The sequence below is a fragment of the Argiope bruennichi genome, chromosome 7, assembly GCF_947563725.1.
Source record: "Argiope bruennichi chromosome 7, qqArgBrue1.1, whole genome shotgun sequence".
Classification (NCBI taxonomy): Eukaryota; Metazoa; Arthropoda; class Arachnida; order Araneae; family Araneidae; genus Argiope; species Argiope bruennichi.
Genome location: NC_079157.1, coordinates 82,537,534 through 82,556,842, shown reverse-complemented (window position 1 = coordinate 82,556,842; position 19,309 = coordinate 82,537,534). Strand labels below are relative to the sequence as shown.

Below are 19,309 nucleotides of genomic sequence, written 5' to 3'. Positions count from 1 at the left end.
TACAAAGCATAAAAATATTTATTTCTTAAAGTGTACATACACACTTGAAACTTCGAAAATCGTTCAAAATATCGAATTTTTTTTTTATTGCTTAATAATGTTCTCTGATCCTTTAGCTTTCAAACGATACCAAGATGTTGTCAATATTCGAAATATTTCTCGAGCTATAATTATTTTTCTTGAGTTACTTTCATTAAAAACTCTAGTTACGGTTTTTTTAAACTCATTTTATGAAGAATGATATTTTTCCACTATGTTGCTTCATTCAAACAATCATAACTCAACAAGAAATTAACCAAATACAGTTGTTTATATATCAAAATAATCTGTATGAAATAGTGGATGTTTTTTGCCTCAATCAAAGTTATATTTATAGAAATAAATTTTTAATAGCTATTTAAAAGTTAAAATTACAGAAAAAATCTCGCTTTTTCTATTTATCGTTGATAAAAAAATTGTTAAAAAAACTATATATTTTTATAACTTGATTGAGGCAGACAACATGAAGACCAATATTAGGCATCATTTCCAACTAGAATTGTGTGTCTGTACAAATTAGAATTTAAGATATCATGTCTCATAAAGTATGCTAATTAATTCATTAAATATTATTTAATTAATTAATAATTAGTGTAATATGGGTTTTTTTCTCACTGAAATGAGTTTAAACATATACTAATGACCTACTGTGAAAAAACTGGATTTTCAAAGTTAAAATTTAAAAAAAAAAATCTTCTAGTGTGTACGTACACCTTAAAGTACTTAGGTCAATCAAAAAGTTAGTTTCACTCGTAAGAAATTCATCAGAACTTGAATTTTAAAGAAAATATCGCTAAGATTCTCAATTATTCGGGAACTCATTTTTTTTCCCTCGCCAAATAGTCTCCAAATCCGTAAATCATTCATCTGGCTTCCATTCGGTATAGCTATTTGTAAAACTATCTTCCTTAGCATGATACTAACTGCGCAGGAAAGTAGCATTACGAATTTGTAACAATTTATTGATACTGTAGTTTTCCCGTGCCATCTTCAATTAGAATTACTTCGAATATATATTACTCTGATGTTCGTTAGAACTAACAATATTACAAATTAGCATTTCCATGGGGGGAGATCAAAATTAAAAGATGGTCATTCTAACCGTAAACGAATATCTGAGTAACTTTTGAATCTTTAGAGTTCTTTATACAATCCCACTTAGAAAAACGTTTTAAATGACGTAAAGAGTTATATTTTAGACTGTTTATGTCAATAAGTGTACACCTCTAAAAAAATCTTACACGGCTTTTAGGAATTTTAAAAAATCTTCCAGCTCTCTTGGTCGTATTTAGTAAATAGAACTTATTAATATATTTAAAAATTATTCGCATTTAGTAATTAAACAAAAAAAACCTGACAATATCCCTTCTGAGTAGATATCCAGAGCATCCTAGCTCGATTAATATAATTTCTTGTTTTTGACTATATCAGTGGCTGCTTTGAAAGAAGATCATCCAATCAAAGGACACAATCTCCTCAAGATATTCTCGATTCGTCTAAAATAATGAAATAAGGCTCTGTATTCATCATTCGTTATTATTTTTGTTGATTGGAAGAATTAAATTGATTCTTCTAATTCTGAAAAAATTTTTGTGCATAGTATTTACGTGACAACATGACGAATGAAGACATTTTATAATACATAAAATCTCCATCTCAGTCCACTCTTTATTAGAAAAAATCTTTCATTTACAAATAATGGTATATTCACTTCAGAAATGAAATATTTAAATAAATCATTCGAAGTGTTTTGAATCGTTTGGGTCGAAGTATACATCCACAACATGGTACTTTTTCCTATTTAGATTCCTTTAATAGTGAAGAGAACGGAAAAATGAGATAGGATCTTTTTGCACTGACCAATTTAATCAAAATTGTATACAGAGAATTGTATGCGAAGAAAAGAAAAATATCGAATTTCATAGGCCAAATTGTTGTTTGTTTCGGTTTCGAATCATTTCCATCACATGAACACGCACGCATGCCCGCACAGACAGACAGAACAAGAAACAGTGAACTATTTCAGATTTGGCTCAAATTTTCATTCAGATTTGCGCTTCTGGTGATAAAACTCGAACATCAAACTCTATCCATCAAGTTAATAATGGATTCCAGATTTTTGTATTTATAAATTAAACATCGATTTGTTCCAAATATTTCGCCTCAAGAAGTACATTTGCCCATATTTTAGGTGACAAATGAATGACACGGAGGAAAAAATTGGTTGTTTAGAGGCAATCTAGTTATCAAGTCAATTTTTTATATAGGCTTTAGAAATCCAATCGGCTTTAGAAAAAGTAAGTTGCATGGAGTGAAAGAAATGGTAGTCTGAAGAAATAGTATCTGATGAACAAGGTGGGTGGGGCAATATTCCAGTAAAGGAATTTTAAAATTTCCTTCATTGCTCTGGTAATATATGAGCAAATACTGTCGTATTGGAAAATAACCTTATGTCATTCATCATTTTCTGGGCGTTTCTCTTTCTGTCTTTCGTTCAAATTGATCAACTATTGCTTGATCGTTTAACACCGAGAGTTTTATCAAATGATGTTTCGAATCGGCATCTTGGATTTGTGTGTGTGTGTGGTTTACAATGCTTTTTGACAAATGTATTGAAATCTTCATTTTCCAACCGCAGAAACCAATTTTTTCAAGTTGTATTAGGTAAGGTATATTCATCAGAAATTATAAATGCTTAACGGCAACCCATACATTTATTTATGCCGTATTTTTTTTATAATGAAATAATGTAACATGGCTTCCCTTAAATGTTGTTTGTTTGGTAAAAAATCCGACATCTTTTTTAAATTATATATATATATATATATATATATATATATATATATATATATACACACACACACATTCATATGTGTGGAAAGGTAACGGCCAGCATTAATATTTAACATATTTATTAAGAAACCACATATAAATTAATACAAGGACAAGGATTAATACAAGGATGCATTACTTAACTAAAATAAAAAAACATATAAAAAGATAAATGAACGTGAGGGCCTCGTCTTGCCTACTCCCGTTACAAACTCTGGTCTAGTAGTTTAGGCGCGAAATAATCATGTGATTATCATGACGTAACATGCACCGTACAAATTATGAGAACTATTAAATCAGCAGTTCCCACATATACATAATAATAATGCAAATATTAGTCACCGGTCACACACTTATAAGTTTTATTTATAAACAAGTACTACTTACTATTAATGAATGCGATATATTAAAAATGGGCGGAATCGTATCTATACATATAATAGTAGCATTTTTGGTTTTGTGTGGTGAATTCCTATCAAAAATCATATATCAATATGAATCTGTAAACTACAGGCCCCGTCGAGGCTGTGTGTGACGTAACTGGCGTGCTGCCCATCATCCGGGTATTGACATACGATGTTGCTAAAAAGCTATTCTCTCTTTTTTTTCTCTTCGGGACCGCGGTAGCCTAGTGGTAAGGTCCCAGCTTCGAGACTCGCTTCCACAGAAGAACCGTCGTGTAAGCGGGTCCGATGCACGTTAAATCCGCCTGGGCCAAACGCCCTCCCGCCGGTATGGTGGGGTGTGGAGAGGGAGGTGCCAGCTCAGGTGTCATCTTTGTCATCTGACCACGGTTCAAAATGACGTCCCAAAATAGCCCTAGTGTTACTTTAAAACGGGACGTTAATATAATTAAACTCAACTCTTTTTCTCTTCAGAATGCTCTCGCGCACACTGCCTCGGTGGAGCTTGCAGTCAAAATCAATAGTTTAATTTCTTAAGTTTAAATGTAAATAAAAATATTTTTCTAACATGTCCCAATAATTGGAGTCGACAACAACTACACGCAAACCTAATTATGGCATTTGCATGCGCACGGATGAACAGAGAAACTTGTTAAATGACGTTTGGATAATGCTGTTCAAAATTTGATAATGACCAACAATTTTGCTACTAAGACCACACGCTGAATTTCGTTCGCTTGATTCTTTCCGATTTTGAGTTATAGTATAAACAAATCGAATTCTGGGATGCTTAAAAACTTTGATATTCATTCACAATTTGATTGATTTATTTATTTATTGGTAATCACGATATGTTCTCTTTATATATTTCACATACAAAAAAGTAAAAGTGTGAAATGATTTTTTTTTTTTTTCGCATTTCAGGGAAGGTTATGACTACTTCAAGTATTTTGCTAACATCAACACTGCCTGCGATCCCTATGAGTGTTCTTTACTCAGCATGTTGTGGTACGTTAAACAATGTGGGGGAGTCAGGAGTATAAATACAACCAAAAACGGCGCACAGGTAAGGCAAAAACTAAATATCAATATCTTACTTGTTAGTTTCTTTCAAAATATGATACCTTAATTATAAGAATTAAAATTTCTTAGAAATTAAATTTTTTTTTTTCGAACAGGAAAGAAAATTTGTGGGAGGTTCACAGCAGATCAGTGAAAGACTAGCTGAAAAATTAGGAGGTAACATGTTTACAGAGTTGCCATAAAAACTATATTAAAATATTTTAATTAATTCTCCATTTGATTATATTCTTTTTAATCTGTGGCTTCCAATTATAAGCAGGACATCCTTACTCAAGTACTATTACCTCGCTTCAGAAATAGATTTTAAGTCTTTGACGCAGAACTCATTCAACGAATGTGTGAATTCGTGTGATGGCTTAGTAGAATCTTCCGGAAATTTTCCAAGTCCGACTCGGATGTCACCGCTTGCACTTGACAGTGTTGAAATTTCTGAGGTCCTTCCTCAAACATCTTTAATATGACTTCAAAATTGGAATAGTATTATAATTATAACCGGATTTAAATGAGTTGAAAATAACATGCATTTCTTTTTCGTTTCTGGAGTAATAATTTGAAATAACAGATAACAAGTAAAATAACCATAAAAGTAAATCTTTGATTTGTCTAAGCATATAAATGAAGTAAATGCTGGGATTGCTGAAAAAAAAAAATGAGGCAATGGTCTGCCAAAAATTTTCTTGCATACTCTCTAATAAACTTGCCATGCCAGAGAACGCCATATATAGCATTGCAGTAAAAGAGTTATGAAATATTAACGTGAATTTAACAGTTTTACTGAATCTATCATGTCATCCTTGGCACGTATTTTAGAGGTTAATCCCTGGCATCTATTAATAGTATCCAAAAATCGAATTTGTGTTTTAGACGCGCTCTTCCCAACCGATTGAAACAAAAACTTGACACAAAACTGCACTTGTAGTCACAAAATCTCGTACCAAATTTGATATATTTAGGTCATTGCGTTTTTGAGTTATCGCTTTTACATATATCTGAAAGTCAGACCGACAGACTGTCAGCCTCTTTTTCAGTTTCGCTCAAAATTTGGTAGAAAATGTTAAATCTGTGTACCGAATTTCATCTATCTAGCTCTCTTCGTTTTGTAGTTATCGTGATAACTTATATTTGAACAGCCGAACTGACAGACTTCCTCTGATTGGAGTTGGTTCAAAATTTGATAGAAATCTACAAATTTGGTTTTAAGCCTGTATGCCAAATTTCATCCGTCTAGCTCAATGCGTTTCCGAGTTATCTTTGTTACAGATAAAAGGACAAATGTGTTTTTTAGGATGTATAAAACGTGGAGTTTCCGGCAAATAATTAATTTCTACACTTTTAAATTATTGATTTATTTCTGTAATAAAATAAGTCTTTCAACAATCTCTAAGAACTTCAATACAGCTATTATGAATTTAAAAGAATATCGGCTTTATAAGTTTCTTGAAGCGCAAGCCAGTATAAAAAATTTTTAATCCCTTACTCTGAATTCATGTTTCCATGTTATTTATTCGATCAATCTTTTCAATTCAGACTCTATAGTCATCAAAAACAGTCCTGTTGTCGGAATTAATCAAGAATCTAAAGACCATGTCCTAGTATATACTTTGAAAGGAAAAGAGTACAAGGTGAGTCATATATTCATTTAAAAATTTATTATGACTTTGTTAAAAAAATTTGGTTCTCATTATTCCCAAAAATATTTCAGCACAGATTTTGTATTTGGGCGATAATTCTACATAGAGCATTAAAATTGTTAAAAAAGCATTTTTTTTTTCAAAATTTCAATTTCTAATTTTTTTTAACGACGGTATTGGTTGCCATTCAGAATATCAAACAATATCGTGCAACATTTTGAGTTAATAGGGGCAGCACTCAACACATTCTGTGAGCGCATTTCCAAAGGGAGATCGATTCGATTGAGCTCGTCCTTGTCTTCATATACTTTTCCAAAAGTACAACATAGGCAAAGAAGTGTAGACAAGAAGAAGAAGAATCTTCAGATATCTTTTCCTATGAGAGATAGGATCATAATTCTTGTATTTTCCAGTACTTTAATCTTTTTAGCCAAAGGTGCTTAATTGTCTACCAAAAATAGGAGATCTGATGGAAAATTAAGCAGCTTTGCGATCGTTTAATTTCCATTAAGAAATTTTTTAAATCTCCTTTTCCAATACCAACATGGTAAGGAAATGTATTATATTAATTCTCAATGATAATGAAATCGGACTCAAAAAAATATAATGATTCGTTAATAGTCCCATTGTCGAATGACAAGACGTGCCTTCTTGTGATGGTCCCACTCCCGAAATGTTCGAAATAGGATTTATTTTTGTGTTTCTTTGAACCCGTGTTATTCGGGTTTCATTTAATGTATACACATTATCATCGAATTGGGTGGATTTTTTATATGCTAAGGATGGATATTAATTGCTATTGTTATTAATTATTTTCATGTTATTTGCTATTCCAGGCAAAATATGTCATTCTTGCCTGTCCCCCAATCATACAGATGAAAATCCACTTCACCCCATCGCTGCCTCCCCTGAGAAATCAAATGATGCAAAGAATGCCCATGGGAACTGTCATGAAGGTGATCCTTTATTACAAAACAGCATTCTGGCGAAAAAAAGGTAATTCTGGTAACACAAATATTATTATCATTACTTACATGATATATAAAAATGCTCTTATTTTTGTTTATCTGAAAATATTGAGAACATTTCAATTTAAGACCATTACAGCTCCCCCCCCCCTTCCAGTCCGACTGCAAAGATTCAAAATTTTAAATGGCAAGGAGCATTTTACGTTTACATATAAGCATCAATCGGCTCATTGTAATGGGTCATTGATTGCAAATGACTCATTTTCATCTCATAAATTCTAAATCTATCAATACTTTTAGGGCTATGTGGATCCATATTCATTGAAGGAGATGAATATCCAGTATATGCTGTTATGGATATATTGGACTCATTGTAATGGGTCATTGATTGCAAATGACTCATTTTCATCTCATAAATTCTAAATCTATCAATACTTTTAGGGCTATGCGGATCCATATTCATTGAAGGAGATGAATATCCAGTATATGCTATTATGGATGACACGAAACCGGACGGAAGCTATCCAGCACTCATTGGGTAAATATATTTTCAATTCAGGATGTAAGGCCTTAAATTTGAACTAGTGATCCGGAATGTAATTTAGATCACTTGTGAATATTCAGTACTACACTTGTTTAATATACTTATAGATTCATTTGAATTTAGATATAATATTAGATGAAATAATAAATTTAACGCTTTCAAACGCAAACGATTATAAACTGTAATGAAATTAAAATTTCAAAATCACAACCAATAAAATATTAAAATATTCATGATGATGATGCTGTGTCCGCGTTACCACGGAAAGGGGATGCAGTATCTTCTGAGGGTAAAGACCCCAGACCCCTGAGCACCCGAGGGCAGAAGTCTGCCTTCTAGCTCATATGAAGATGAAACTCACACATTCGCTTGCACAACCCCTTTTTACAGGGGGGCACATTAAAATATTCATAAAAAATTCATTTGAGCGAACAGGAAGGCGAACGATCAAAAACTCAAATGAAGTTTAATACACTGATATTGATATAAAATTGAAATGGAAAAAATTTCAGTGCCATGCCTTATAGCTTTAATTTAATTAGATTGTTATATTCGAATCTTTAAATTTATGGTTTAATTTTATATTATAATGAAATACTGCACATAAATAAGTAATTTAAAGGTAAAGTGACGATCTTTTGTTTTTCATTGAAAAATTTTACTGGTCATCTTATAAAGATACTTAGTTGAGACTTTTTCAAAAATATCAAATATTTTCAAAACAAAACATAATTTGGATATAATCATACTGTTAGGCCATTTTCTACTATAAGTTAGCAGTAACTGGCAATCAAATTAGAAAGAAGGCATGAATCACATAGCAAGTCAAAAGTCGTCCATCATGTTAAGCTCCTATGAAAAGATCTATACTGCAGTTAAAATAAGACAGCCATATATGCTAATTGAATTATCGCATTCTCCCTATCAGGCATCGTCTCTGATTCAACTAACTCGAAAAATTTGCAGCCTGTAACCTGATGCTTCTTTCGCCGTTTGTTGAGTTTTAAGATCAGGGCGATTTGTAACATCTGTTGCTGGAGGTTCCAAGCTAATTAGTCAATTGTGTAGAAGTGAATTCTAATATTTCATTAAATTTGAGTTTCTTTTGTTGTTTATTCCATATATTCGAAACATTAATGACTAACGCTTCTATTGAGAATATGATTCACATGAAGATATTTATCCTGTTGTTTAAACACAACTGTAAAAGACCATTTTTAACATATAGGACCACGAATAAGATTTACAAATGCACGATTAAACAAATTTAATCATAAAAAATAGATTAATCGGCAGATAATAAATTTGAATTATTTACTAAATTTCTACAATAATCAAGTTAAATAACAGAACTTTAATTCATAATGCTTTCATATGAATAACCCAAGACCGGTGATATTGGTGTAATAAGTTTTGTTAAAAAATTTTACTTAATTTATTTGGCTTTTTTTTTATCGCATTTGCTACAGCTTTATATCTGCAGACAAAGCACGCCGATTAGTCCATTTGAGTCAAGAAGAACGCAGAGACATGTACGCCAGAAGTCTAGCGGAAGCAACGGATTGTCCCGAAGCGAAAGAGGTAATCGAAAAATACAAGAATTTTAACCATGTTCTTTCTCACCAGAAAGTTTTATATTTTAAGCTCCTTCTTGAAAATAATATGGAAAGGTTAGAGATATCAAATGGCGCCATATATTTTCCAATGTCAGTAACCATTTTGGTGAATGTGTGTTGTTAACTATCACCTAGGTATTTTTCTTGGAAATTTATTGCTCTGGTAATAATTCACTTGAGGAAATATATCCTTGTAAATATTTATTGAATGATTGAAAAAAGCATCCATGCTTTGAATAACATACATCAATGTTTCATTAATTAATTTATGCAAATGTAGAATTTTATCGACTAACAGAAGTTTTTGAAGTATCAGTTATAGTCAGGGCGTTGTTGATAGCCAACTGATAGAATTCCAAATTGCATTAATACTGTCAGTAGGCATCTAGGCACATTCAATTCGTTGACAATAACTGATCTTTCAAATATTATACAATGCTTCGTTCTAATTATTTTCAGCAAAATAAATCCTAAGTGGCAAGAGTCCAGTTAAGTTGTTCAATCGAGCTTGAAGTGCCATTCTTCATTCTGTAACTCTTGAATTGCTTAAAGAATTTGTTACAATTTCAAGTTAATATCGAATTCAACGAAATTCTCAATGAAAAAATCGTTACTTGTCTTTTATTGAAATTTTAAACTTACAAAAGCATTTTATTCCTTCCAATGTGCGACTCTACTGCCTCATCGTGGACGAGGATGGGTGTTCCTAAGCCAGAATGGACTAATTCATAAAGAGTGTATACGTCTAGAAGAATCGCACAGGGTGTACAGGGCCCAACTAAAGGGAGCAGACACTTGGGATTAAGTCATTCTTCTCCATCTGGCACCTAAGTTCTTCAGTTTAATTGAAATTGCCCCTTTCGAGGATCATGAATTGTAGTCATGACCTTTATACTAAAGTCCCGTTTTAAGGCAACACTAGAGCTGTTTTGGAATGGACCTCGTAATTTTAAACCTCTGTCAGATGACAAGGATGGCACCCCCTCTCCAACTTCCGTATTACGCCAACAGGAGGATGTTTGGCCCCAACGGATTTAGCATGGCACCAGACCTGCTCACACGACGGTTCTTCGAGTCTCGAACCTGGAATCCTCCAGTCCCGATGACGAGACTTTACTATCAGGCCATCGCGGCCCTAATCATCTAGGATTAATAGCAACAAATTTTAGTGATGAAAATATGCGTCTAAATTAGCAACAGTCTTTTATAAGCAAACAATATTTTTACGGTGGTGCCTCCTTGATATAGCACGACATTCAGAATATTCGATTCACCCATTGCAGATATCGTAATATCTTGTGCCAATAGAATCTGCTCTCAAATTGTCTGTAGTTGTAAAATGCCATACGGCGCTAGTGTTTCTAATTCTTAACACAAAATTTCGAATATTTTGCCATTTACAGAATTTGAATAACATTTTAACACAATAGCGACGAGAGGCTAAATTCATTCATGTAATTTTAAACCTAATAATTTTATACGGTGTTCCTATTCCAAACAAGCATTAACAGTTGTCCAATACGTGTAATTCTGACATTTCGTTATGAAAAAATGTATTTTAGTATTAAAAAAATTTAATTGTAGAATTGTGATTGAAAATGTACTGTAAAAACGAATAAATCAGAAACGTATTTTAATTAATTTCGGTTATACAATTAATGTATGTCATCAATTGCTTAGAGTATAGTTAAGTATTTGAATAAATGCATTTTGGGATACTGTTATACATTTTACCCATTTCTGGTTTGAGCGATACATTTTATAAACTTTTATATTTGCTTCAAATTGTAATATTAAACAATATTTATATTTTTCATTTTCTATAGCCCATACATTATGAAGAAAAGAACTGGATGGAAGAAGAATATTCAGGTGGATGCTACACAGCTGTATATGGACCTGGTTTCTTTACAAGATATGGAAAGTAAGATGAGCTAAATCGATGTCGTATGCAAATGTTTCGCAAACATTTTATAAGTAGATTAATTTACTGCCGATAGATGGCGACAAGTTATTTTCATGCGCATCTTTAAGCATTCAGAACAAGCAGTTTAGCAGACAACCTATTTAACACAAACACATAAAGTTGAAAGAAAATGTACATTAAGAGGTAGAGAAATTTCGGAGTACCAAGTCCTTAATGTTCAATTAAATCACCTTCACTTATTTGAGGCATTGTTTCATAACCACTTGATCCGCGGCAAATCAAATTTAAAATCTACTGCAAATCATAATATTAAGAATACTTCTTTCTCTGTTCACAGTAAATCTTCGTGTATTACTTTTTTTTATTTTCATAGGCAATTTAATTGTTTCTAGACAGGTAATAAAATTTTTTAAAACTATTATAGTGTTTCCTCAATTAACTGTAAATGATTCTTCGTTTCTAGAAATGTATAATATTGATACAAATAAGAGACAAAAAAAAAAAAAAAAAAAAAAAAAAAAAACACTTGAAAAATTAATGGATTTACTATTTTTGCATCGAATAGTAATGTCTCTGAATGACTGATATAACTTCGACGCACGAATGGAACTTGGTACCATAATTAATGGATTAACTTTTACTCAAGTTATTTATAATCGTCATCTATTTTCATTTAACACTTTTTACATGTTTATTAGTATTATCATACTAAGGAATTTAAACTGTATAGATGCTTAGGAAATTTATACTTTATTCAGTTTCGATTTTGCCGAAAATGGAAATTGTGCTTAATTTTTAAAAATCTCATATGCATAACTTTGGTACTCACTACTTTAAGCACCAGGTTGTGATAGTGACTGGAACTGAGCAATTTTAATAACTTTAACATTATGATTTCACTTTAGTATTTCTTATTAGAACGACGTGGAGATAATAAAGAAATTTTCCCAAATGCATATGCGCCCAAATTTGGTTTCCTAAATCAAATAGTCTGGTTGCCAGAACACCCCCACACATTTCTCTATCATGAGAAGGCACCTATGATATAATCAGACATAGTAAATCATTTTTTTTAATAAATTGCAACTGAACATATAATTTATGATAGGATCCTTTCTAAAATTTGATCCTTGTGTATTTGAAGAGTCCTGAGAGATCCTGTCGGCCGGCTGTATTTCGCTGGTACCGAAACGGCCGTGCGTTGGTCAGGATACATGGACGGCGCTGTCGAAGCAGGGGAGAGAGCGGCACGAGAAGTTCTTCACAAAATGGGCAAGATTTCTGAAGATAAAATATGGGTGGAGGAACTCGAGTCGAAGGTAAGGAAAAAATTTTACTTTTTGGCGAAGATGAAATATTGTAAATGTGAGAAATAAAAAAAATGGAGCTTTAGATTATTTTGATGAATCTCTACAATTCGAATCTTTCCTAGAGAGAGAGAAAAATTCCCTTTTTTAAACTACGCCTTAATGTTTGTGAAGTACCCTAACATACTATGTTTATGAATGCCCACGGCTTATTGCATACTTTATAAAAATTCTATCACCAATTCAGTTTTATGGAATTGCCAATCTCCAAAACAAGGGGTCCCACCATTCAGTAAATATTTTTAGAATATTTAGTGCTTTAAGCAATTTAATCATCTGATTTTCTTTGGGAATCTTGGCAATCAGTTTTAGTATTGCAGCAATGAGTATGTTTGTTTTTTGGTGGACTTTGGCGACGAACCGAGGTTGAAGTCTTCTCTTGAGGAAGTAACCTCAGCATGTCCGTCCATTGCCCTCATATAGTTCTGTTGCACGACATATCTTAATAGATTCCGGATGCCAGGGCAACAGCTTACCTTTGTGGATACATTTGTGAATAAAATAACTTAAGAGGAACAAACTACTGTATGTCTGTACTGTTTGGTAACTACTTGAGTTCATCTTTAGGAACGAGATCTTACCATTTGACCATCGCGGCCCTCATAGTTTTCGATGGGACTACATTAATGGAGTGTTGCCTGGTTAAAGGACCATCCCCAATGACAGGTCTTATCTCTGTCAGAGAAATCTAAGCATTTTCCGCTAGCCTCTAGCTGAAAAACAATCATATTTAAATGCAGATATACAAGGTAGATGGTAAAGTTCTTTTAAGCCCTATAAATGCAAAACAGCATCTTATACAACCAGGGAAGTAAACTAAAGTGATTATGCTTAAATTATTGAAACAAACTACAGCGTCCCTTGCTGTAAAATAAAGAAGTTAAAAAATAAAATCGGGAGATCACCTAAAAAGCCTAGTTTACGCTACACCGTAATAAAAACACAGGGAAAAGTTCATAAAGTTGTTAGTCAAATTGGTGGATACTTGCAATTAAAATTATGAATTTTCTGAGACTTCAATAATGGGGGTTGTCCTAAATTGAAAATGCCTCCTCCGGTAATACTTCCGAGTTAAACAAGGCGAAGTAAAATCTAAGCAAAGAAGAAAATACACAAAAATTATTAAAAAAGTTCCGAAAAAATCGGGGAATGTACATATATTGTAGAAATATACGATGAAATCGAGAGGATAGCATTTTTGCTGACTTAAAATGAATGCCATTCAATTTTGTTCTAAAATATTCTTTTTCGAAAAACAGATCCAAGATAAGAAAGTGGTAGAGAATATAAATGTAGCTGGTTTCTGGCACTGATGAAAATGTAACTCAGATATTAGCCATCATGGGATATCAGACGAATTAGTTAAAAGACACCAAATCAGCCGTATTTACGAAGATGAGTCAAAAATTATCAACAATTTTACAGTTACTCTTGCATTGCGCACACTGATTTCTGCCCTCCCTTATTTAGTTTCATAGCATTATCACGACATTGTAAATTTTATCCTCGTTCCTCCATTTTCTTTATGTTGCAGATAAATCATGGCCGCTTCATTAAAACTTTGCATCAAAAAGAAACAGTAAGCAATTCCTCTAATCGGAGAATGTCAATGAATCAGAAATTCACCATAGACTGTTGTCGCGCTCGTATAACTTACCTTTTCACCAGAACCATTTCTCGATCTTGCTGAATGTTGTCATCTGTAGAGCATGTTGATGGTCTTGTTTTCTCTCCATGCGTTGCAGTTGTTCCAGCCATTTTTAAACTTTTCGATCCGCAAAAAAACAATTTAAAGCGATATTGCGATGATAGTCTACGATAATTTCTTTGTCTTGGATACCCTCTGAACAATGGAATCGGATCGTAGTTCATTGGCCCTCCTCTGTGCAAACTTCTAAGGCGCCGCCATGATCTATCTGCTACTAATAGAAGAATTGGGATCAAACTTTCATGGTATTACCAAAATACATTTCATAGCATTAATAGAAAGGATAGGATAGAAGTCAGTGTAGACGGTATCAATAGTTATGGTAAACGTTTAATTAACCTACATATTACAAAATCAGTAAAATTGTATTTAATATTTCACCCAGTCTCAGCAAATACAGTCATCCGTTTAAAGTCGAAGGTCAGTCGCCAACTCATCACAATCTGAGTATAATAAAGGTTCTTTTTTATTCATGTAGTAGGCAGCTGCGGCTTTAGTTATCGAAGTAAACCAATGAAAAATTTAAGCAATATAAAGGAAAGCACTATTTTAAATTGAACAATAAACATAGGATTGATTTTGCAAATATTGTTAGCCAATTAAAATGATCTATTATTAAGGCCAAGGCCTTTGCAAAAGGTTTATTTTGCGCTTTCGAAATTTTAGGAAGATGGGAAAAGACAACCACTGATGAGGTATCTAAGGTCAAAAGATTTCATATTATAAAAAAAATGCGAAATCAGTTTAACTGCTGGAAAACTATTACGATTTTTTCTTATGAGGAAAAATGAAGAACAACTTTTGAAATTTCTTTTCCTAAAAAAATGGAAATAAAGGAGGGCAAGAGACCCTTGGCTACATATCTAGAAATCAAATGAAACAAAAATTGGCGAAATCGGACCAAATGGCTAAGACTGATTTCTCTATATTCCTCAATAATCTAAACTGTATGTTGAAATTAAATGAATTACTTGATATCATCTATAATTTTTCGGATTGCTAAAGAATCACTTCTGCATATTACTATACTATCATACTTACTATAAAATAACATAAAATGAATCGTGCATTTTTTTTAGTGTCTGCATAAGATACTAAATTTTCTACATCACTTTTTATAGGATATTGTTGACGAGCCATTTGGGAAGTCATCCGATGAAAAACAGTCATCTTCTGTATCAAAAATTCTCAAAATAATGACATTGTCAACGTTTGTAGGGGTTGCATCTCTGGTATTTATGCAAAACAAGATATTCACATTTGAATTTTAAGAAATATTATAATGCTGTTTATAATAAAATAACGGCTTATTATATTGTATTTATAACACAACTATTTTCTTATGTTTGTATATGCATTTTATTTTTTAAGAGTTTAAATAAATATTTTTTACAAAAGCTTTTAGAACACTCGTGTTTCTTTTTCTACGATTTCTACTCCAGACAAAAATTATAATTAATGTGAGGCTTTGATGGAATGACAACTATAATATATTTCATTCGAGAGTTAAGTGAATTTTATCATGAAAATTCAAACAGTAAATAAAAAATAACATATTTAATCAGACAACCATATGTAATAATTAATCTCTTTCTATATATAAAAAATTGTATGTATGCCTAATGGTATGTACCATTAGAGATAGAGCTCCCAAATTAGGTACAAACATATTCTAGAAAATGGGCCAAAAATTAAAATTTCAAACGCACAATTTCGGTTATTTTCTCCAAAATCAGAAAAATTATTTTTTAATAATACCATTTTTATTGTCAAAACTTAGGAAAACATTGCAAGCCAATACTTTTTTTTTTTTAATATTTCATTTTGCATAATTTTCAATAATAAACTTCATTTTTGCAATGAAATTTAAATGTTTTCATCATTTTATCAAGCAATTCGATTCCATTGTTGAAAATTAAGAGTCAGTTAATTTTCCGCGCAGTTCATATGAAGAACCAGAAAGCGAAAATAAAAGTAATATGAAAGACAAGGTGCAATCGAAAAACTGATTTCCCACTGTTGTCTTTTAATGGTACTGTGATAATTGGAAGGTTAATTTGCAGAATAAACAGAACAAGTAAGAGGCTAACAAATAATAATCTTATGTCTATCACCATTTGATAAGAGATTTGACTGAAATTAAATATTACCTTAAAGAATTAAGGTAATTAATTAAACATTAACTCGAAATTGAGCGAATTCGGGTCACCATATATGCCAGGGATGATGATGTGCTCAAGAAGCAGAGAAAGCCGATAATCTGCGTTTTAATAAAGTAACAAAAATGAAAATTTTCACCTTGCTATGCCATAAAAACTCAGCAACAAAAAGCTATAATAAAAGACTTGCATATTACAAAAGAAATTAAAGTGATCAACTAAAAAAAACTCCACGAACGATTTTTGTCAAAAATTTGAAAGGGAAAAACTAATTTAAAAGAATCCTAGCTCACTGTATTTAATCAGCAGATTCAATTCACAGCTGTAGAATATATCTGGCGTAGAACGTGGCAACAATAAAATTATTTAATACAGTAAACCGGCCCCCAACCATTTCAAATGTTTCTGTATGCTTTAACAAATATATCTATTGAGGTTTCTTAAATTTGTTATTTAACAAAAATTCTTCACAATTATAAGATATTAAAACGCTCAATGCTTTTACGCTTGCACCACTCGATTTTGATTTTACCAAAATAGATATGTTTATATTTTAAAAAGCAATAAAATAGTACAATTTGTTAAGAAAATCGCGCTTACTAAAGAATTCCAGCAAATTATTCTTTTTACTCACAGTGATACATTTCACTTGTATGATCATCACTCCTCAGGGAAATAAAATCTTCCAAAAAGTACAATATAAGGGATTCTGAAACGAAAATACTAGTTTAACCGAAAGTTGCATGAAAGGGGGAGAAAAGAGAGAGAAAAACGAATCTCCTTCATAACATTTTCTATCTTTTCTTTATTTTTATCAATTTGTTTCAAATACTATAACCAATTTGATATGCAGACAAATGATTGTTTTATCAGCTGCATGAGAATTCTTCCCACTTAAACGAAAACGTTTTTAATATCCAAACGATTTCGAAGCCACCACTAAGCAATTAAGCTGCTCTGAACTGGGTCAATGTCCCATAAAGTGTTTGTTTCTTAATCCTGAATTTCGAAACGACGCAAGTTCTCATTTTGAATATAAATGAAAGGCCTTCGCTTTCTTCCTAATAACAGACGAACGAATGCAGACATAAAATCAGTAACACAATTTTAAAACAGTGCGGAAATCAGCTTCGGGAAAATTCTTATTTCATTTTCCAGCAAGCAGCTAATTATTCTGGTTTGCAGTAGAGGATTTAGACAATTTTTCTTTCTGGACCATGGTTGGGAACATTAAAAATTCCCTTTTTAATAACTAGGCAGTTTAATTTCACATCAACCAACAGGTTAATGATTTGTATTACTTCAACTTTTTAATTTACTAATTTAATGAATATATATTACGGAAAAGGAAAATTTCGATAGTAAAATTCTTGTAAAATTAACAATAATTATTAATTATAATGAGTTATTTACAAATAAAAACATTTAATTATTTAATAGGTGAAAAGAAAATAATAAAAAAAATTCTTTTACAGGGCGTGTCAAGTAAATTATATATATAAATGAATAATTAATATTCCGATATACTACAAATAATTAATTGTACTTCAGTTAATAATGATTTCAATAATTCATGTGAATTCGCACAGTAGTTTGAGTAATTTTAAATTTTATTTCACAACTATGTTAATATATTTTTTAAATCAATGCACAACTACTTAGCAACCCTAAGCAGTTGTCTAATCAGAAATTCGTCACTAGGAGCCTGCTTGCATCAGTGATTCTAATGAAGTATTTTTCAAATAAGTTATTTTGCTTTTCGATGCTATATTTATTTTCGTAAGCATGAAAGGTAGCATAAGATAGTTTAGGCCTACCAGCGAACTGATACTCTGGATCTCACAAAGCACCAGTTTAGAAGATTAGTAAATTCAGACAACAGAGGAAATACTTTGCTGTTCATGAGCCACTGTAAGCAAAGAAACCAATTATAATATCTCATGAAAGACCTATCACTTACTGTCATAGAAACAAATGCAAAATATATAAGATAGAGAAATTGATAAAGGGTTAATGCCTTAGACAAAGAAAAATTCTTGCATGCCTTATTAATAAACAACAATATATTGACATGCATTACCATATATTAATATATTAAACAAAAGTTCATGTTGTTTTTTTTTTTTTTTTAATTAAAGCATTTCAGTAGTTCTAAAAGGGATAAAAGTTTGAATTCAAATTACTAAAGTATCAATAATCCATAAAAATATTTAATTAAGAGAAAGTCGTCTAATTTTTATTATGAGGTATGAATAACTAATATGGGGCATTTCTGTTTGCTTAGGGCTACCTATTTATCAATCAGTTAATGATAAAATTGGGCTCGGGTAGTTAATCTCAAAAGAAAATAAATTATTAGAGTAGTACCTATTCCTGTAAGTGAGAATTAAATTCAGTTGCTTAATATCAACATTAATAGATGTACATGGCCATTTTACAAGTTTTCCCAAAGAATATTATAGCCTTAAAAGAACAAAGAAGATGTGTCCTGCTTTAAAAAAAAATTACTTATATTAATTTATATTCATTAATTAGTCTTAATTACTTAAGAAAACTGAAAATCCTTTTACAGCTGTTATGAAGAGCTTTAAGAAATCCTAAAGATAAAGAAATAATAGAATCATATCATACCATGAAATTAAAATACTGCAATTTCATTAATGGTAAATTAATGCTTATGTCTTCATGAATACAAATGCAAATTATCGAATGTGAAAAATCACAATTTTAAATTAGAGGTTTCTACAAAAGTGTTGGATGCAGTGGTAACATCTTGGACCTAAATTCCTTTTACAAGTGTAAGAAACAGCAATTGAAATTGTTCAAAAATACTGCATTCATTAAAAAAAATTGCCTCTTATACACTTAATTTGAAATTCTGGTATAACAGAGCATAGCACATAAAATAATTTTTATGTTTAAGTTTCAGTTTAATACAATTACAACAAATGTACATATGAAAGTCAAGAAAATGCAAAATTTTAAACAAATTGCAACTGTTTATCGCTGATCTAATCAATGTCTTAAGACT

General features: G+C 31.5%; 1 protein-coding gene across 1 annotated transcript in view; it reads left to right on the top strand.

Annotated features, from left to right (window-relative positions):
- Positions 1–15,488, top strand: part of LOC129975651 (amine oxidase [flavin-containing] B-like) — a 31,460-nt gene extending 15,972 nt beyond the window's left edge. Inside the window, exons 6-14 of the mRNA XM_056088752.1 lie at positions 4,200–4,341; positions 4,454–4,514; positions 5,886–5,980; positions 6,826–6,985; positions 7,399–7,495; positions 8,971–9,082; positions 10,944–11,041; positions 12,189–12,363; positions 15,241–15,488. Coding sequence (XP_055944727.1) covers positions 4,200–4,341; positions 4,454–4,514; positions 5,886–5,980; positions 6,826–6,985; positions 7,399–7,495; positions 8,971–9,082; positions 10,944–11,041; positions 12,189–12,363; positions 15,241–15,390 — 1,090 coding nt within the window. The 3' untranslated portion in view covers positions 15,391–15,488. The remainder of the gene's footprint in view (positions 1–4,199; positions 4,342–4,453; positions 4,515–5,885; positions 5,981–6,825; positions 6,986–7,398; positions 7,496–8,970; positions 9,083–10,943; positions 11,042–12,188; positions 12,364–15,240) is intronic.
- The last annotated feature ends 3,821 nt before the right edge of the window (positions 15,489–19,309 follow it).